Source organism: Solanum lycopersicum, chromosome 3 (assembly GCF_036512215.1).
Source record: "Solanum lycopersicum chromosome 3, SLM_r2.1".
Taxonomy (NCBI): domain Eukaryota; kingdom Viridiplantae; phylum Streptophyta; class Magnoliopsida; order Solanales; family Solanaceae; genus Solanum; species Solanum lycopersicum.
The window spans coordinates 1,738,333-1,753,477 of NC_090802.1; the positions used below are offsets into that span (position 1 = coordinate 1,738,333).

General features: G+C 30.9%; 2 protein-coding genes across 3 annotated transcripts; one reads left to right on the top strand and one right to left on the bottom strand.

The window, feature by feature from the left end:
• Window positions 1-2,655: 2,655 nt before the first annotated feature.
• LOC101254062 (sodium/calcium exchanger NCL2-like) lies at window positions 2,656-10,448 on the bottom strand. 2 transcript variants are annotated; one of them, XM_004234049.4, is made up of 9 exons: window positions 8,815-10,448; window positions 7,945-8,142; window positions 6,873-7,054; window positions 6,177-6,322; window positions 5,837-6,095; window positions 5,535-5,686; window positions 4,885-5,146; window positions 3,767-4,072; window positions 2,656-3,086 (listed from the first exon to the last, which is right to left on the bottom strand). In XM_004234049.4, the coding sequence occupies exons 1-9, from the start codon at window positions 9,161-9,163 to the stop codon at window positions 2,856-2,858; spliced, it is 2,085 nt and encodes a 694-aa protein (XP_004234097.2). In that variant the 5' UTR covers window positions 9,164-10,448; the 3' UTR covers window positions 2,656-2,855. The 2 variants fall into 2 exon arrangements, with proteins under 2 accessions (XP_004234097.2, XP_010317432.1); XM_010319130.4 differs by having other exon boundaries at window positions 3,763-4,072.
• A 1,942-nt stretch (window positions 10,449-12,390) lies between these two features.
• On the top strand, window positions 12,391-14,528 carry LOC101254361 (ras-related protein RABA1f). The gene is made up of 2 exons (XM_004234050.5): window positions 12,391-12,776; window positions 13,715-14,528. The coding sequence occupies exons 1-2, from the start codon at window positions 12,556-12,558 to the stop codon at window positions 14,142-14,144; spliced, it is 651 nt and encodes a 216-aa protein (XP_004234098.1). The 5' UTR covers window positions 12,391-12,555; the 3' UTR covers window positions 14,145-14,528.
• Window positions 14,529-15,145: the final 617 nt, after the last annotated feature.

Here is a 15,145-nt window from a genome sequence, read left to right on the forward strand (position 1 = left end):
GAAATAATTAATAAAGAATAAAAAAGAAATATAAAAAAATAATTGATGATGTCCTTGTCGAAAAAGATGTTTGTATATGGATAATGAAAAAAATGAAAATTTTTAAATAATTTTTTATGTTACATCCATATCCATGATTTGATTTATTTGTAATTACTTTTATCAGAGTTGTAATGTTATACTAAAATTTTTTATACTGATTAAAATCTCGACACTAAATTTTTAGGATTGAAAATTTTTTGTTAAAAGTATCGCCCTTAGCAATAAATTATATAAGGCATGAATTTAAAATTTATTGAATCATAATATAATTATCAAACATCAAATATAAAAAAAAAAGGGTTCGTGATTATTTGTTTTAAATGTGGGGACAAATCAATGATTATGTCTAAGATGTTTATCCATATTAGGTGCAAATTATCCTTTAATTAATTAAACTAGGTTTTGTTGACAAGGTTACATTTGTTAATGCAAGTATATATAAGTGCCATGTCATGTTTCCACTTCGAATTCAGTAAAATTTATTTAAATAATAATTTTATATTAATAAATTCGTTAAATATACAAATATTAGATATATATAATATAGAGAAAATTGTATATAATAACAAACTAATAACCTAAAATAAATGGAGTAGCTAGGGTTTGATTTAATTATGCTCCATAGCAAATGTTTGCAAAAAATTGTCAGGCGCTTCTCTCCCAAATATCTCGCTCGCCACTCTCCTTCGATCTCTCGCTCGCTTCCTCACTTTTTATACAAACAGAAGTGTATATAAATTGTTTCTAATTGTATAAAGCAGAGAAAATTGTATAAATACATATTTTTGTTCCCCTCTCTCCCCTCTTCCAGATCTCGCTTGCCACTCTCCCAAATTTCGCTCGCCACCCTTGCCTTTCTCACTTACACAAACAGAAACGAAATGTATAAATTGTGTTTCTGTTTGTATAAAGCGTGATAAAATTGTATATACACATGCAAGTACATATATTTTCATCCTATACACTTATAATTATACAATAAAATACTCCCCTGCCCACTTTCTTTTGCTTCTCTCTTTCTCGTTTTATACAATTTTTCAAATTGTATCTAATTTCTCTCTTTCTCATTTTATACAATTAGATTCAATTGTATATTCCTTGTTAAGTCTCTTTTGTCTTTCTCTCTTTCTCATTTTATACAAATTCAAATTGTATATAATCGTTCTATACACTTATAATAATACAATTCGTTTTTATACAGTTCTCTGCTCAAGTGTCTTTCTCTTTCTTGTTTTATACACTTCGTTTTATACAATTTGCTTCAACTGTACATGTATAACGAATTATACAGTTTCTATGTTTGCTATGGAGCGCAATTATGCAAACTTTGTTATAGCATACAAATATAAATTTTTTATTTAGTACATATGAAAGTTGTCCATATAATATATTATTAACACTTGTTAAGATCGTTTATAGAATTTAGAACTCATAGTTGATATTCTAGTTTTCCATCCAAGAATGCAACATATTCAACAGAATTCATGACCCAAAAATTGAGAGTATTTTTACATAAAATTTTAAAAGTTTATATTTATAAGGTTCAAAATAGTTTACACAAATTTTAACTAATAATATTAAATAATTTTCTCCTTCAAAACTTGAATGAAATAGCAAATTATTACTTAGTAGCGTTTTTATTTTTCGATGGGATGTTACACCTAAGATTTTGCCGTGTAAACAACTCATTTTTCTTATTTTGAATATATTTCTAAAAGTAATAAATACTTGCGGCTCGAAATATCTTATCTCAACATAATAAAATTATCAATAATCTCAAAATTGTTATTCCTTATTCCTAATATCAAAGGATTTAATTATTTTAGTACCCAAATAATATTATGGAAAAAAAAAGTTGGGTGGGTATGTGGTCTCTATCTGATCTTGACATTACAAAAGATTTTATGTTGTGCAAGTGGTTTCTTGAAGATTCTAAGTGTTTTAATAGCCTAATCTACTTAATTATTTAATTGCCTAATTAGTAACTATTTAATTGCCTAATCTACTTAATTAGTATGTTACTAATTTTTTGGCTGGTGGGAGCAATTCTTCACTTTTAGAGTCTTGAGAATAATGAATAAGATGAAGAAATATTTTCCCTTCAAATAGGCCTTTAGATTTTAGTTGAATTAATAAATTATAAATATAGAATGATTATATCAACAATATTAACATATCCGGTATAATTTTTGATCAGGAATTTTCATTAAAAAACAAGTAGCAGGCCTTAAATAAGATTCCTTAGCTACAATTTCACTAATTGCAATTCACAATTACATTTTGACTTCCTATCGCGAATTAATAAAAAAATATTATGCTATAAAACATGATTTTTCCATTTCATTTTTTCGCTAAACTAGCTAGCTCATTAAAAAAATACATGATGGAAAACAAATTCTCCATTGATATACTCAGAATAGTCATTTAATATATTTTTTTTTCTCATTGATTCAATCAAAATATCTATCAAATTTTCAGTGAAAAAATAACAATAATAATATAATTAAAAAAATAAAATAATACTAAACACATAATAATGTGAGGAAACAAATAGATACTCCATACATATAATATGATTGTATTATGTCTACCAAAGTAATAACAAAATAATAATTTCTTAATAAAATTCTATTTTTAATCATTGATTTTTTCTTAACAGACACATCAATTGTCTATTATCATTTCCAATACTTTTATCTAAACACATAATTACGCACTTATAATATCAGTTCTAATATTTTAAAAACTATTTACAATCAACTAACACGAAAGGGCTCTAGATATATAATAGTCCCAACCAAACAATTAATTACTCATTGAAGAAGGTAAAAGAACATCACACAAGAAGGGTAAAGAGAAAATGCCAAGAGGCTTGTCCAAAGTGGATATCTAGTGCTAAATAATGCAAGAACCCCAATTATTCCACAAGCCACCAAAACTATTAGCACTTGTGCTGAATAATCCCAAGTTAAGTCCTTTGCATATACTATAGCCAATAGTGTTGTCATGCCCATGATGTTGTTCCTGATCACTCCAACATATATCTGTTTTGCAAAAATAATATCACCATGATCGAGATGTAAAGTTTATGAATTCTGAACGACTTTTTAAATATTTATACTTGATGAATTTTTTAATGTAAATACAGGGGTTAAGTAAAAGTTTTGAAAGCAATATATAAATAGACATTTTAACTTGACCTTAACTAGCAACTGAATATCCAAATTTTGTATACGCACATCTTAACACCTTAATTTGATTTTAGTTGACCTCATAAACACTCCGACTTTGAAAATCCACATCTAGAATGCACGATTTGAGGATAATTTACATCCGAAAAAGTGTGCAATTTAAGGTGTCTAGACGTGCAACTTAAACCAAGTTAATGTGTAGATATATATTTTCAAATTAAAGTTGGTTGTTTAATTGTCAATTGAGGTCAAGTTAAAGTGTCTAGATATACAACTTAAACCAAGTTAATGTAGATATACATTTTCAAAGTTGTCTGATTTAGTTGTCAGATGAAGCAAAGTTAAAGTGTCTAGATATACAACTTAAATAAAGTTGAAGTGTAGATATACATTTTCAACGTTGGTTGTTTAGTTTTCAGATGAGGCCAAGCTAAAGTGTCTAGATAAGTATTCTGCCTTTTCAAAAAAGTACGAAAACACGCTTTTCAACATAAACAAATTTTAAAAGCTCGACTAAACGGACTATTACCTACCTCTGAGAATGTCAAAGAAGCAGTTTTTGAGCACTTCTGACTTGCTGGATAGATTGCTGCTATTGTCATTCTTGCATTTAGAGCCAATGGTACAATCACAAAGGGGATGAGAAAAGAAGGCATTCCAATAGCTTCAGACAACTTTTTAATACTATCTACTAGTGGTTTTGAGCACAAAGTCATCATTGCAACTCCCAAAATCAATTGAAAAATAGATTTGTTAAAAGCCCATGTCAACAACTTATAGTTGATTTTTCCATCTTTTTCCACCTCATACACCAAATTTTCAACTTTACTCCACATAATCTGCACAAAACAAGACCTAAGTCAACCGTTAGAGGAATCTTTACATCGGAACTTTAAAAAAACGAAAAAAGATTGAATTGAAGGATAAACGTATGTATATGCATATTGAATATCAAATGATTGATGACAACATGTATACTATCTTTAAAAAGTAAAGTAGGCAAAACTCTAGGTCTTTAGTAGCGTTGACAAAGAAGCAGATAACCCTAATCAACATCAATTAGTACATCACAATAGGGAGAAACCATATTTGTTTAATTTATCTCTTTCAACATGGATCTCAAAGAAATTAACGAACCGGCTACTATTTTATATGAACAAGTGTAATCTCACAAGAGTGGAGTCTGGATAGGTTAGTGTGTATACATCCTTATCATTGTCTTGTGAAGGTAGAGAGCTAGGTGTTTTCGATAGACAGTTATCTCAAGTGTGATCTTCTCTTATAGATAGACTAAAAGAAAATCAAACAAAGTTCTTTGTGTATTCAATTGAAAAAGAAAGTTTTACCCTTTTCCTAAGATGATCAAAAGTGATTAGTAACAATCATATAGAGACGTCGAAAAGAGAACTTTCTTAATTTAGAAAACGTTCCTTAATATAAAGTTGAGGAGAGGTGATTAGACAGAACATGACGTAACTTCAACTTATCAAGGACATGACCTTAGGAAGGTTATGGAGGACACGAACTAGAGTAGGAGGCTAGTTAGATAGTCGAGAGGCTGTTTCTGATAGATTCTCAGCTCAAATAAGTCAGTCTCTCCTATATATTTGTCAAGATGGAAGTATTAGGACAAATATTGCTAATATATTACCTTGTCATATTCATCAATGGCCCTCTTCTTGTCCTTGCAATCAGTCACACGAATAGCCTCATTGAGCCATCTTGTCATCCCCTCAACAAACTCGTGTTCATCGATCATGTTATTACGATTTGTATCAAAATCATTCATCACCTTCATGACTGAATCATCGCTATTTAGTTGCACATCACCATATTTCACTGACAGTACTAATTTTTCCAATTCAGGCTGTGTTATGAAATTGTTCCCGTCAGTATCATACTGATGGAAAATTCTGCAACCATTACAAGCAAACATTAGACACATTTGTCCTACGTAACGTCTTACCTGACAATTTTGTGTTATATATCAGGTAGGATATGTGTGTCTACTTGTTCAATTTGTGTCTATTTAGTCGTGTTTGGTATGACGAAGTCATTTTTATATGACTCATGAGAATGTCATTTTTTTTGTGTTTAGGTACAAAAAACATCACCCTTTTATCTTAGGGCTCGTATATTATCGATAGTGACTCAGATCACCTCCTCAAACCTACCTATAACTTAATTATGTGTGAGCAATCAATCGTGACAAAATGAACGATCCATAACTATGAGAAATGACTTCTGTCATACCAAACGCACATGATCTTTTCTTGTAATAGGAATTAGAAGGAAACGTACTCTTTTATACGTTCAACGTTGGGACTTCCGTCATCGTTGAGAATGTGTTCAGCTTCTAATGCTTGGCTTTCAACATGCTTCAAGATTTTTGCCATTAGTTGCTCAATTTCAGCTATTTCATCCCTTTGCTTCTTAGTGTACTTTTGAACAATCTGTTAAAATATTGAAAATTTCTCAAATGAAGATAAAACATAATAATTTAAATATGTGATAATCAAAGACAAGAGACGGATCCAAGATTTGAATACGAGAGAGGGGAAAACGAGAGATTTTAGAGTATCGATAGCGACTCAGACCATCACCTCATTCAAAATTCTTCTAGTAGTAGAATCATCACTTCTAGCTAACATCTTAGCTTCTTCTATCCATCTTCTGCATCCTTCAACAAACTCATCCTCATCGATTCTCGTGTCATTGTTAAGATCAAAAGCTCTCAATATTTTCGAAACAGCATAGTTTTTATCAACCTTAATTTTCCCAGATTGCATGTTGTTTACCAAATTCTCCAACTCAACAAGTGTTATGCTTTTGTTTGCATCCCTATCTGTCTCAGAAAATAACCTATAGCAAACGAACCATCGAAAAATGATTACACGCTTAAATATGGTATCAGAGCAGACACAGGTCCTGATGTGAAACTACCTTTGGATGACCTGAATATCAGGTCGTCCTTGTTTATCAATGAGCATCCCACTTGCATGCCTTTGCATGTGTTGAAGAAAAGCAGATAACAAATTCTCATATTTCGAATATTCTAAACTTCTTTCTTGAATCCATGGATCCAAAAGCTATGAAGAAAAAAAAACAAATCGAAAAATTTCAAGTCAATAAGAATAAAATCGCACAATAAACAAACAGATTACGTAGGTATAATACATAAACGTACCCCTTAACTTGACCTCATGTGACATCTATGCCCTTTCAACTTTGGATATGCACACGTAGACACTTAATGTTGAACAAATAGATACATGCATCCTGCGTAGCATCCTACGTGTGCACATACGACTATTGGTTTGTATTGTGTCACGTAGGACTCGTGTCTCTACTTATTCAACTTTATACTGTCTTACATCCAAGTTGAAAGGCATAGATGTCAATTGAAATTAACCAAGTTAAACTACACATTTATATATTACGCCGATGATGTACTAAGCTACCACATCCCCTTACGGTGTGGTCGTTCCCCGGATCCTATATGAACATGGATACTTCGTGCACCAGACTTCTTTTTTTTTTTTTTTGGTCATATAATACTACTCACGGAGAAAAGCAAAGAACAATGGATAAAGTTTCATAGTAAAATTATATTTTTTATCGCGATTCGATATAAATTACCTGATAAATGAAGTATGTCAATAAAAATGTGACTGAAATTACAAGTGTGGTGAAAATCACAATACGCCTTCCATAATATGTGTTGAAAGCATTAACAAGTTGCACAAGAGCAAATGGGATCAAGGAGAGAAGCATAATTCCTGCTGTGTAATTAGTCTTTTTGTCAATTGAAACACCATTATCTGTAAAAATAACATTGAAGAAATTAAGTTCACAACTTAGGCTTCAATTATTAACATGAAAATTTGAAAGAATTTTCTTTTTTCGATGGACGGAATTAATCTTAATTACTTTTACTATTGTGGATCGAGTAGCAATTTGTGTCTGACTAATCATGTTGAAAAAAATACTTCCGTCAATATTAGATTTGCAATTTGTGTTTGGCTAATCAATTTGAAAAACACTTTTGTTAATATTAGATCTGTCATTTGTGTTTGGCTAATTAATTTGAAAAATACTTTTTTCAATTTTAGGTCTGGCATTTGTGTTTGACCAATGTTTTAAGGGTAAAATTTTAAAATTTAAATTAATTTATAGGTTTAAAGAATGGTTACAAGAAAATGAAAATAAAGGTGTTAAAACGTAATATTTTAAACCACAAGGAAGGAGAGTTTTATAGACCGAAATCTGGAGATAGGTCTCTGAAATTATCCCATGTTTTAAAAGTCCTTATGGAAAAAAGCTACTTTTGTAGTTGGCATAATACATAAGTGTGTCCTTAAATTTGACATCTACGTCTTTCAACTTTTGGATATGATACAAATAGACATTTAAATTTGTATAAAATTGAACTAGTAGACACACATCGTACAAGACATAATACGTAGAACGCCACGCAACATGCCACATAGGACACAATTGACAAGTTATAGTTTCTTAAAAACAAACTAAAAGACACATTTATGTATTATGTCTCAGTAGTTTCTTATTCACGCAACGACTCAAAAGAACTTATCTTTTTACCTAAAAGCTTGGTAAAAAAAAAATTTAACTCTCTAAAATAAACATTTTTTGAAAGGAAAAAAAAAAGACTTTTAGAAAAGCTTAACCAAACAGACTATAGAAAACTTACTCGTTAAAACCCGCAAAGAGTTGAAAAGTGAGGATTCTGCAGGTTGCAAAGTTGATTTTTCATACTTCTCTTTTGAACCAAATATGACACATATTCCCCACATAATAGTAAGATTAAAGACTGTGGCTCCAACATTAGTGCTTACTCCTGTGGAGACTTGATTTTGAGCTTTATCTTTACTAGTAAAAACTCCAGATGCTATAATTAAAAAAAAAATAGTATTATTAGTATCATAAAACTAAGAAAAAACTATTCGGTCAAACAACCCAAAGATACTCTTAACATGTTAGATACTGTCCGTTTTGAATCAAAATTGTACATTTTTTTCTTCGAAGTCCTCACACCATTAAGAGTATCCAACACTTCATATCGGTGTTGTTCTATTATTTTATGTTGTTTCCGTTATTATCTGTTACTTATTGAATACAGTTATTCTAACTTTGAGGTAGAGATCAGATATGTGTATAATCCTCTCTAGACCCCACTTTATGGGGCTACACTGGTTATGTTTGTGTTGATGTTGAACACCTTATAGTTAGTATCGTCCTTTTGTTTTTCTTACTTTTCATGTGAGACTTTATTATTCACACTCACAAATAATCTCCCCGTTGAATAAGTTTCACATGACTCATCACCATCATGGGCTAATTTGGAGATTAATTAGGTGACGTAAACCGGCAAAAGGTAATAATTATTTAGTCAAGCCTCCTGCCATCTTCATACTCATCTCGTTTAACTTATTGATTTTTATACTAGTTGTTGGGGCTAAAACATTATTAAGATACTTAACCATATAGACATTGTTCACGCACCCAACAAAACAGGTAAAAAGGTAAACGAAACGACGGTAAAAATAACATTTTTACTAACCAATAACCAAGATAATTCTTGGGAAAGCCTTCAAGATTTGAAAAAGAGTAGCCCCAAAGATGCCTGTACTAAGTATGTTGAAGAGAGTCTTACTACCATTCGAGACGAGTTTTTCTCCTACGATCAACAAGTACTGATATATCGCGATTAAGAAAATGAAACCTCCAACGCTATCAGCACACGGAAAAAAACCATATAGATGGTCACATTGGCCATACGTAGCTTGATATTCGACTCGATCCACTCCATTTGAGATAAATTGATCAGAAGAATTAAGTCTTAGAATTCTGCTTTGCACCTTGGTAACAACAAAAATAAATGTTATTATCAATATGGAAAGGCTTTGCATTATTGAAGAATGAAGTGTATAGTACTGAATGATTGAATCCACAGATAAAAATGTTACTTTTATAGTGGAAATTCTTTACTTTATTAGTCTTAGATCAAACATTAGAAAAAATTGACTATAAAAGTTAGCAATGTACGTAACTGGCCCCTCTGTACTGGACTAATCTAGATTCACGTTGAGTAAGCCAACTTATGAAATAATACGTTTCCTGTCAAGAAATGCTCCATTTCATAAATCTTGATTCTTCAAGGGAAATTAAATATGGGACTTTACCTCGCGATCGTGAATAATTTATCATGGGGTCCACTATTGGTAACATATTCATTTATTTACATGGTCCAAACTCATTTACCTGGGCAATTCTTCGATCATAAACTAGATTTTGAAGCTAAGTTAGACCTCAAAATTCATTCTTTTATAGAAAGTGATCGAGATTTTTTTAAACAGATTAAAAGAAAAATAAAATAGTTAAAATTGAAACATAGTTAGTTTTAAATGAAAAAATTGTTTACTCTTAACAAAAAATCAAACACAGAACACCAAGCACAGTTTCAAAGATTACAAATTTTGAAGAATTGAATAAGCATTAAGCTTCACGGACTAGAAATTGACAAGGATATTACGATTGGCAAGTAATCACTCCAACTTCGAGATTGCATAGCTACACCCCTTAACTTGGTTTCGAACAACTAAATATTTCCAACTCGTTACATTATGTCTCGTGGACACCTACACTAACATGGCACTTCATTTTGTAAGTTACACTGTTCAACTGACATAATTGAAGCGAATAAGTTGTCTAGACATGCATATTCAAAGTTGAAGTGTACAGTTACTAACTGGTTACTAAATTTGAGTACTGTTTATGTATTATGCCTAATATATTTTAATCAAATTTCTAAAAATCGCAAAGTTATCTTTTTCGTGTGTGGGGCTTTTCCAAAAAGTGTTTTAGCTTATTTTGAGAAATATTCTTTTTCCAAAAATGTTTCTTGAAAAATTAATAATTTGTGTTTGACTAATTAATTTGAAAAGTATATTTGAAATATAAAAACTAATTTCGAATATGTGTTTACTCAAACACCATGATTATAAATATTAAATATATATAATAAAAAATTTAAAACGAAATAATATTATCATCGTGATGATATAATGCTATTGATGCTGGCGTCACAGGACGATTCGTCACCATGATTTTATTACACCATAGTTAATTTTTATTGGCTTGATTCAAACTAACTAATAATTAAATACAAAATTTTAACTTTCTTAAAAATAAAAATAAAAACTTATATATAATTAAAAACTATATACGAGATAAACATCAAAATATTTTTTTAAAAAAAATTATAATTAAAAAGGAATAATTTTGAAGAGCTCTCTTCAGACTGACGTTGTAGTTTACGATATTACGTTCGTTATAATTTATGATATTACGCTCATATTTCTCATGTTAATATTTTTGTAACAAAATTGTAATCTAATTATTATTAGATAAAAAAAATTATAATCCGAAACTAATTTATTTACAAGAACTCAAACAAATTAAAGTAGGAGTATTTTCAAAATGATTGGGGAAGAATAATCTAGATAAAGTTACCAGACATCCCCTACTGACATTTCTCCATAATTAAAAAATTGATTGAAAAACCACCTTTTATATAAAGTTGTGACAAATTATAGTGCACTAATCGAAAATTCAAAGTAACATAAATCAAACTAATGTTAATAGTAATATAATATGGCTTGTCAATGTCCACTTTTTTCTTTTTTGTTGCTAATATTTAATTACAAATGCTAGATGATAAAATCATATAAAATATATGGACCCAATTTGAAAAAAAGAAAAGGGCTTACATTGCACAAAAGGTGAAGATTTTTTATTTTTTTTTGAATTATCTTACTCCACTATATGTAGAATATATCTGATAACGAAATTTAAGTTTAACTCAATTTTACAGTCATTAGTAGTTCGTAAGTTAAGTATTATGTAAGACTATACAAAGAGATGATATATTTGTGCAATCAACATGGGTGAACATAATTATTTAGTTATAGGTTTATTTGAATCTAGTATTTTTGACAAGAAACATTATGTTTTTATGTAAAAATTCATTAAAATGCAACAAATAGTAGGTTTAAACACATAACGTAGAAGTACAACAGATTCGATATTAAGAATTTTAAAGATCGAATCGATAGAGAACTTTTAAGTCTATTTTTGGCAACCAAGGTGGGACAATTAATATATAATATGAAAGTTTAACATTGGATAAAGTAATAATCAAGATGGATCTAGCTTTAATCTCATGTATAAAAGATGAATTTTTGTCTTAATTCAATTAAAATGCTAATAACTAAATTAAACAATGCTAATTATTTATTTAAGATTTAAATTGATCGATTTGATTAAGGATTATTAAAGTATCTCAAAGACATAAACATGTTTAATACCAAATGCTTGTGAATATTGATAAACTAGCGATCAAAATACATTTTACTTTCTCTGTTCCAATTTATGTAAGAGAATATATTTCATAAGTTATAATGTACACTAATTAACTCCTCCTCACCCCCTCTTACTCATCCCCGGTCCTTACACCATTGTATTTGCCTAAATTTTATATAAATGATACTAGAAAAAGTTTTTTTTCTTTATTTTACCAAACATCAAAAAATAAGTAAGATAGTCCGTTAGAAAGGAATTAATGTGACTATTGATACAAGCAGTGAATAAATTGTATTTCTAGTTCGGTTCATGTAAGAAAAAACACGTCTCATAACAAGTGATTATCCACATTGATTGTCTTTCTGTGCAGCCGAAATCATCATAGTGCTTACCTAGATTATATATAAAATATATTTGGGATAATATTTTTTGACAACTTCAATTTATATCAAGAACACTTTCCTTCCTACCAAAAACACCCTTTATTTTCTACATTTTCTAGGGGGGAAAAAAGATTATAGACTATAGACTAATTATACATGAACAATATACATTAGATTATAGACTAATTATACATGATCATACACATTATGTAAGAATCATACATTCGTTAGCTATTTTTAATTTAATAAGTTAGATTTTACAAATATATTCCATGCCAAATTGAAAAACTCCTACCCTCACATCCTTCCTAAACAAAAGGAGAGGTGATTTGTTATTGGTAAAATCATTAATCCATTTTATTATAATCTCTCTCTCCCCCTACTTTCTCCCCCTCTCCAAAAGAAAAAAAAAACTAATCTTGTCATTAAAAGAGAGGTGAAAGATTAAAAAAAAAATACTCAAAAAGAGAAAGTGGTACATTTGTTTTTCAATTTATATGTAGAAAAAAGAAAAAGCATCATTAGCAAATAAATAACATTAATTAAAAGAGGAAAAAATGGGGGCATATAGGGCTGATGAAGATTATGATTATTTGTTCAAAGTTGTTCTTATAGGTGATTCTGGTGTTGGCAAATCAAATTTGCTTTCTCGTTTTACAAAAAATGAATTTAGCCAAGAATCTAAATCTACAATTGGTGTTGAATTTGCTACAAGAACAATTCATGTTGATGATAAGATTATCAAAGCTCAGATTTGGGATACTGCTGGTCAAGAAAGGTGTCAATTCTCTCTCTTTTTATTTCATTAACTCGTAACAGATACAGAATTTGACTCGATTAGTCTTTTTTTTACGTACATCTATATGATGTTCAATCATATGTAAAAACCACCTCTCTTTTCTTTTGGTTAACAATAGCGTCATTCATAAGTTAGATGCTGTGAATTCAACAATGAGAAAATGTGTTTTGTAATTCATCGTGACACATTAGGTTCTTCGAAACCCGAATCTACTATTAGATGAACCACTATATTGAAATCAAATTTAATAATTGTTTTTTAAATAAATTTGACTTTTGAGAGCGTATATATAATCATGAGACATCCTTTTGTTCTCAATTCGTGGGAACTATATATTCTCATCACTAATCAGTTCAGCTCAACTAGTGTGGATTTGTGAACCTCATATTCGGACATGTTCAACGAGACCATAAAAATCATCAAAACCTAAGTGTAATACAACTTAACCATTGAATATATAAACATCCTTCTATCGCAGACTTCCCTTATTGGACATAACACCTTTTCTTTTTGCACTGAGGTAATTAAGGGGGAAAGAGAAGTAGTACGAAAAAAGTGATCATGTCTATCCTACACTATGATTCTTCGTTCTCTTATTAAATTTCTAGTTAGATGATCACTAGTCCGCTACTTCTACAATATACCCCCACCCCCTCCCCTCCCCAACCCACCTTCAACTAATAAACATCCTTATATTGTTGTCTTCACCTATTGGACATAACTTTTTTTTTTTGCACTAGGGTGAGGTGGGAAAGGAAGAGTAGTAAGAAACAAAGTGCTCATGTCGATCCAATGTTACGATTTTTTTGTTTTCTTATTAAATTTCTAGTTAAATGATCACTGTATCCACTACTCTTACGATATCCCCATTATCGCCCGACGAATTATCTAATCATGTTTCATGTCTCATAAAAAAGGTATCGAGCCATCACTAGTGCATATTATCGAGGAGCAGTGGGTGCCTTACTTGTTTATGACATTACTCGTCATGTAACGTTTGAAAATGTAGCAAGATGGCTCAAAGAACTCAGAGACCACACAGACCAAAACATCGTCGTCATGCTCGTCGGAAACAAGGCGGATCTCCGCCACCTCCGAGCCGTCCCCACAGGCGAATCGAGCGGTTTTGCAGAAAGAGAGAACACATTCTTCATGGAAACATCTGCACTTGAGGCACTCAATGTTGAAAATGCCTTCACAGAAGTACTCACTCAGATATATCGAGTTGTTAGTCGAAAAGCTCTTGATATTGGAGATGATCCAACTTCTGTGCCAAGAGGACAAACAATTAACATTGGGAAAGATGATGTATCTGCTGTTAAGAACGGTGGATGCTGTTCCGGTTAAGCAAAAAGATCGATCCAGAGGTAAATCCAGAATCTAGAGTTAATCAGTTCAGAATGATCAGTACGATCTTTGTTTTTGGTATACACACAATTCGAGAAGAACCCACCCTAGATCCGCCTCTGGATGCAAGTATATATATAAACACATCAAATCCCATTTTCAACAAATGTAAGTTAGGCAAAAAGAACTAATAGCGTATTATTTTGTGGAGGAAATGAAAGGGGGATGGAAGTACATTTAGCTTAAAATTTTACTTGTTTCATATTTTTCATGTGTAATTTGTAAATCAAGGGAATTTCAGCTAAGGAAACTTCCTTGTTAAAAAAAAATGTTTGCAGTAGACTGAATGTTACAAGAAGTTGCATTTTGCTTCACCAACCAAAAGTAATGTGGTTTTTTTCTCTTTTCTAAATGAACCAAAAGAAACACATTCTTTTCTTTTATCTTCTTCTATGCCAAGTGGGCGGAGCTAGAGTTCTAGTTATGAGTTCAGCACAATCGTTTCGACTTAAAAAGTTGTATTTGTGTTAAGAAGTCCACTTAATATGTAACTTCAAACATTTGTGCACAACAATCCTTGGGAGTTTCTTGGGTAGTTTATCAGGATTCAGGGGGGCAGATGCTTCCTAAGAGTAACAGAGACGTGCAAAGGGACGCCTAAGCTAGGATCCTGCTCGTGAGAATAAATCTCAAGTAAACATTAGAGGATCTGATACACACCTGTCAAGACTTTTTAAGAGTCCGAGCAAACATAGATTTGGGATGGATCAGGTGTCTTCCACCCAATGGTTTTCTGCTTCCTTGTTAGTGGATACAATAACTAGACAAAAGTAAACTTTGTGGGAAGTCTTCTTTTATGTTTGTCTGTGCGAAAGTTGGCTATGCACATTGTGACTAGCTCACTTTTGCATTAACGCGGGAAAACAAAGGTTGTTCTTGAACCACACTATGCTGCAGTGATGCCAACTAAACTCACATTTAGGATGAGATAATAGTAGAAG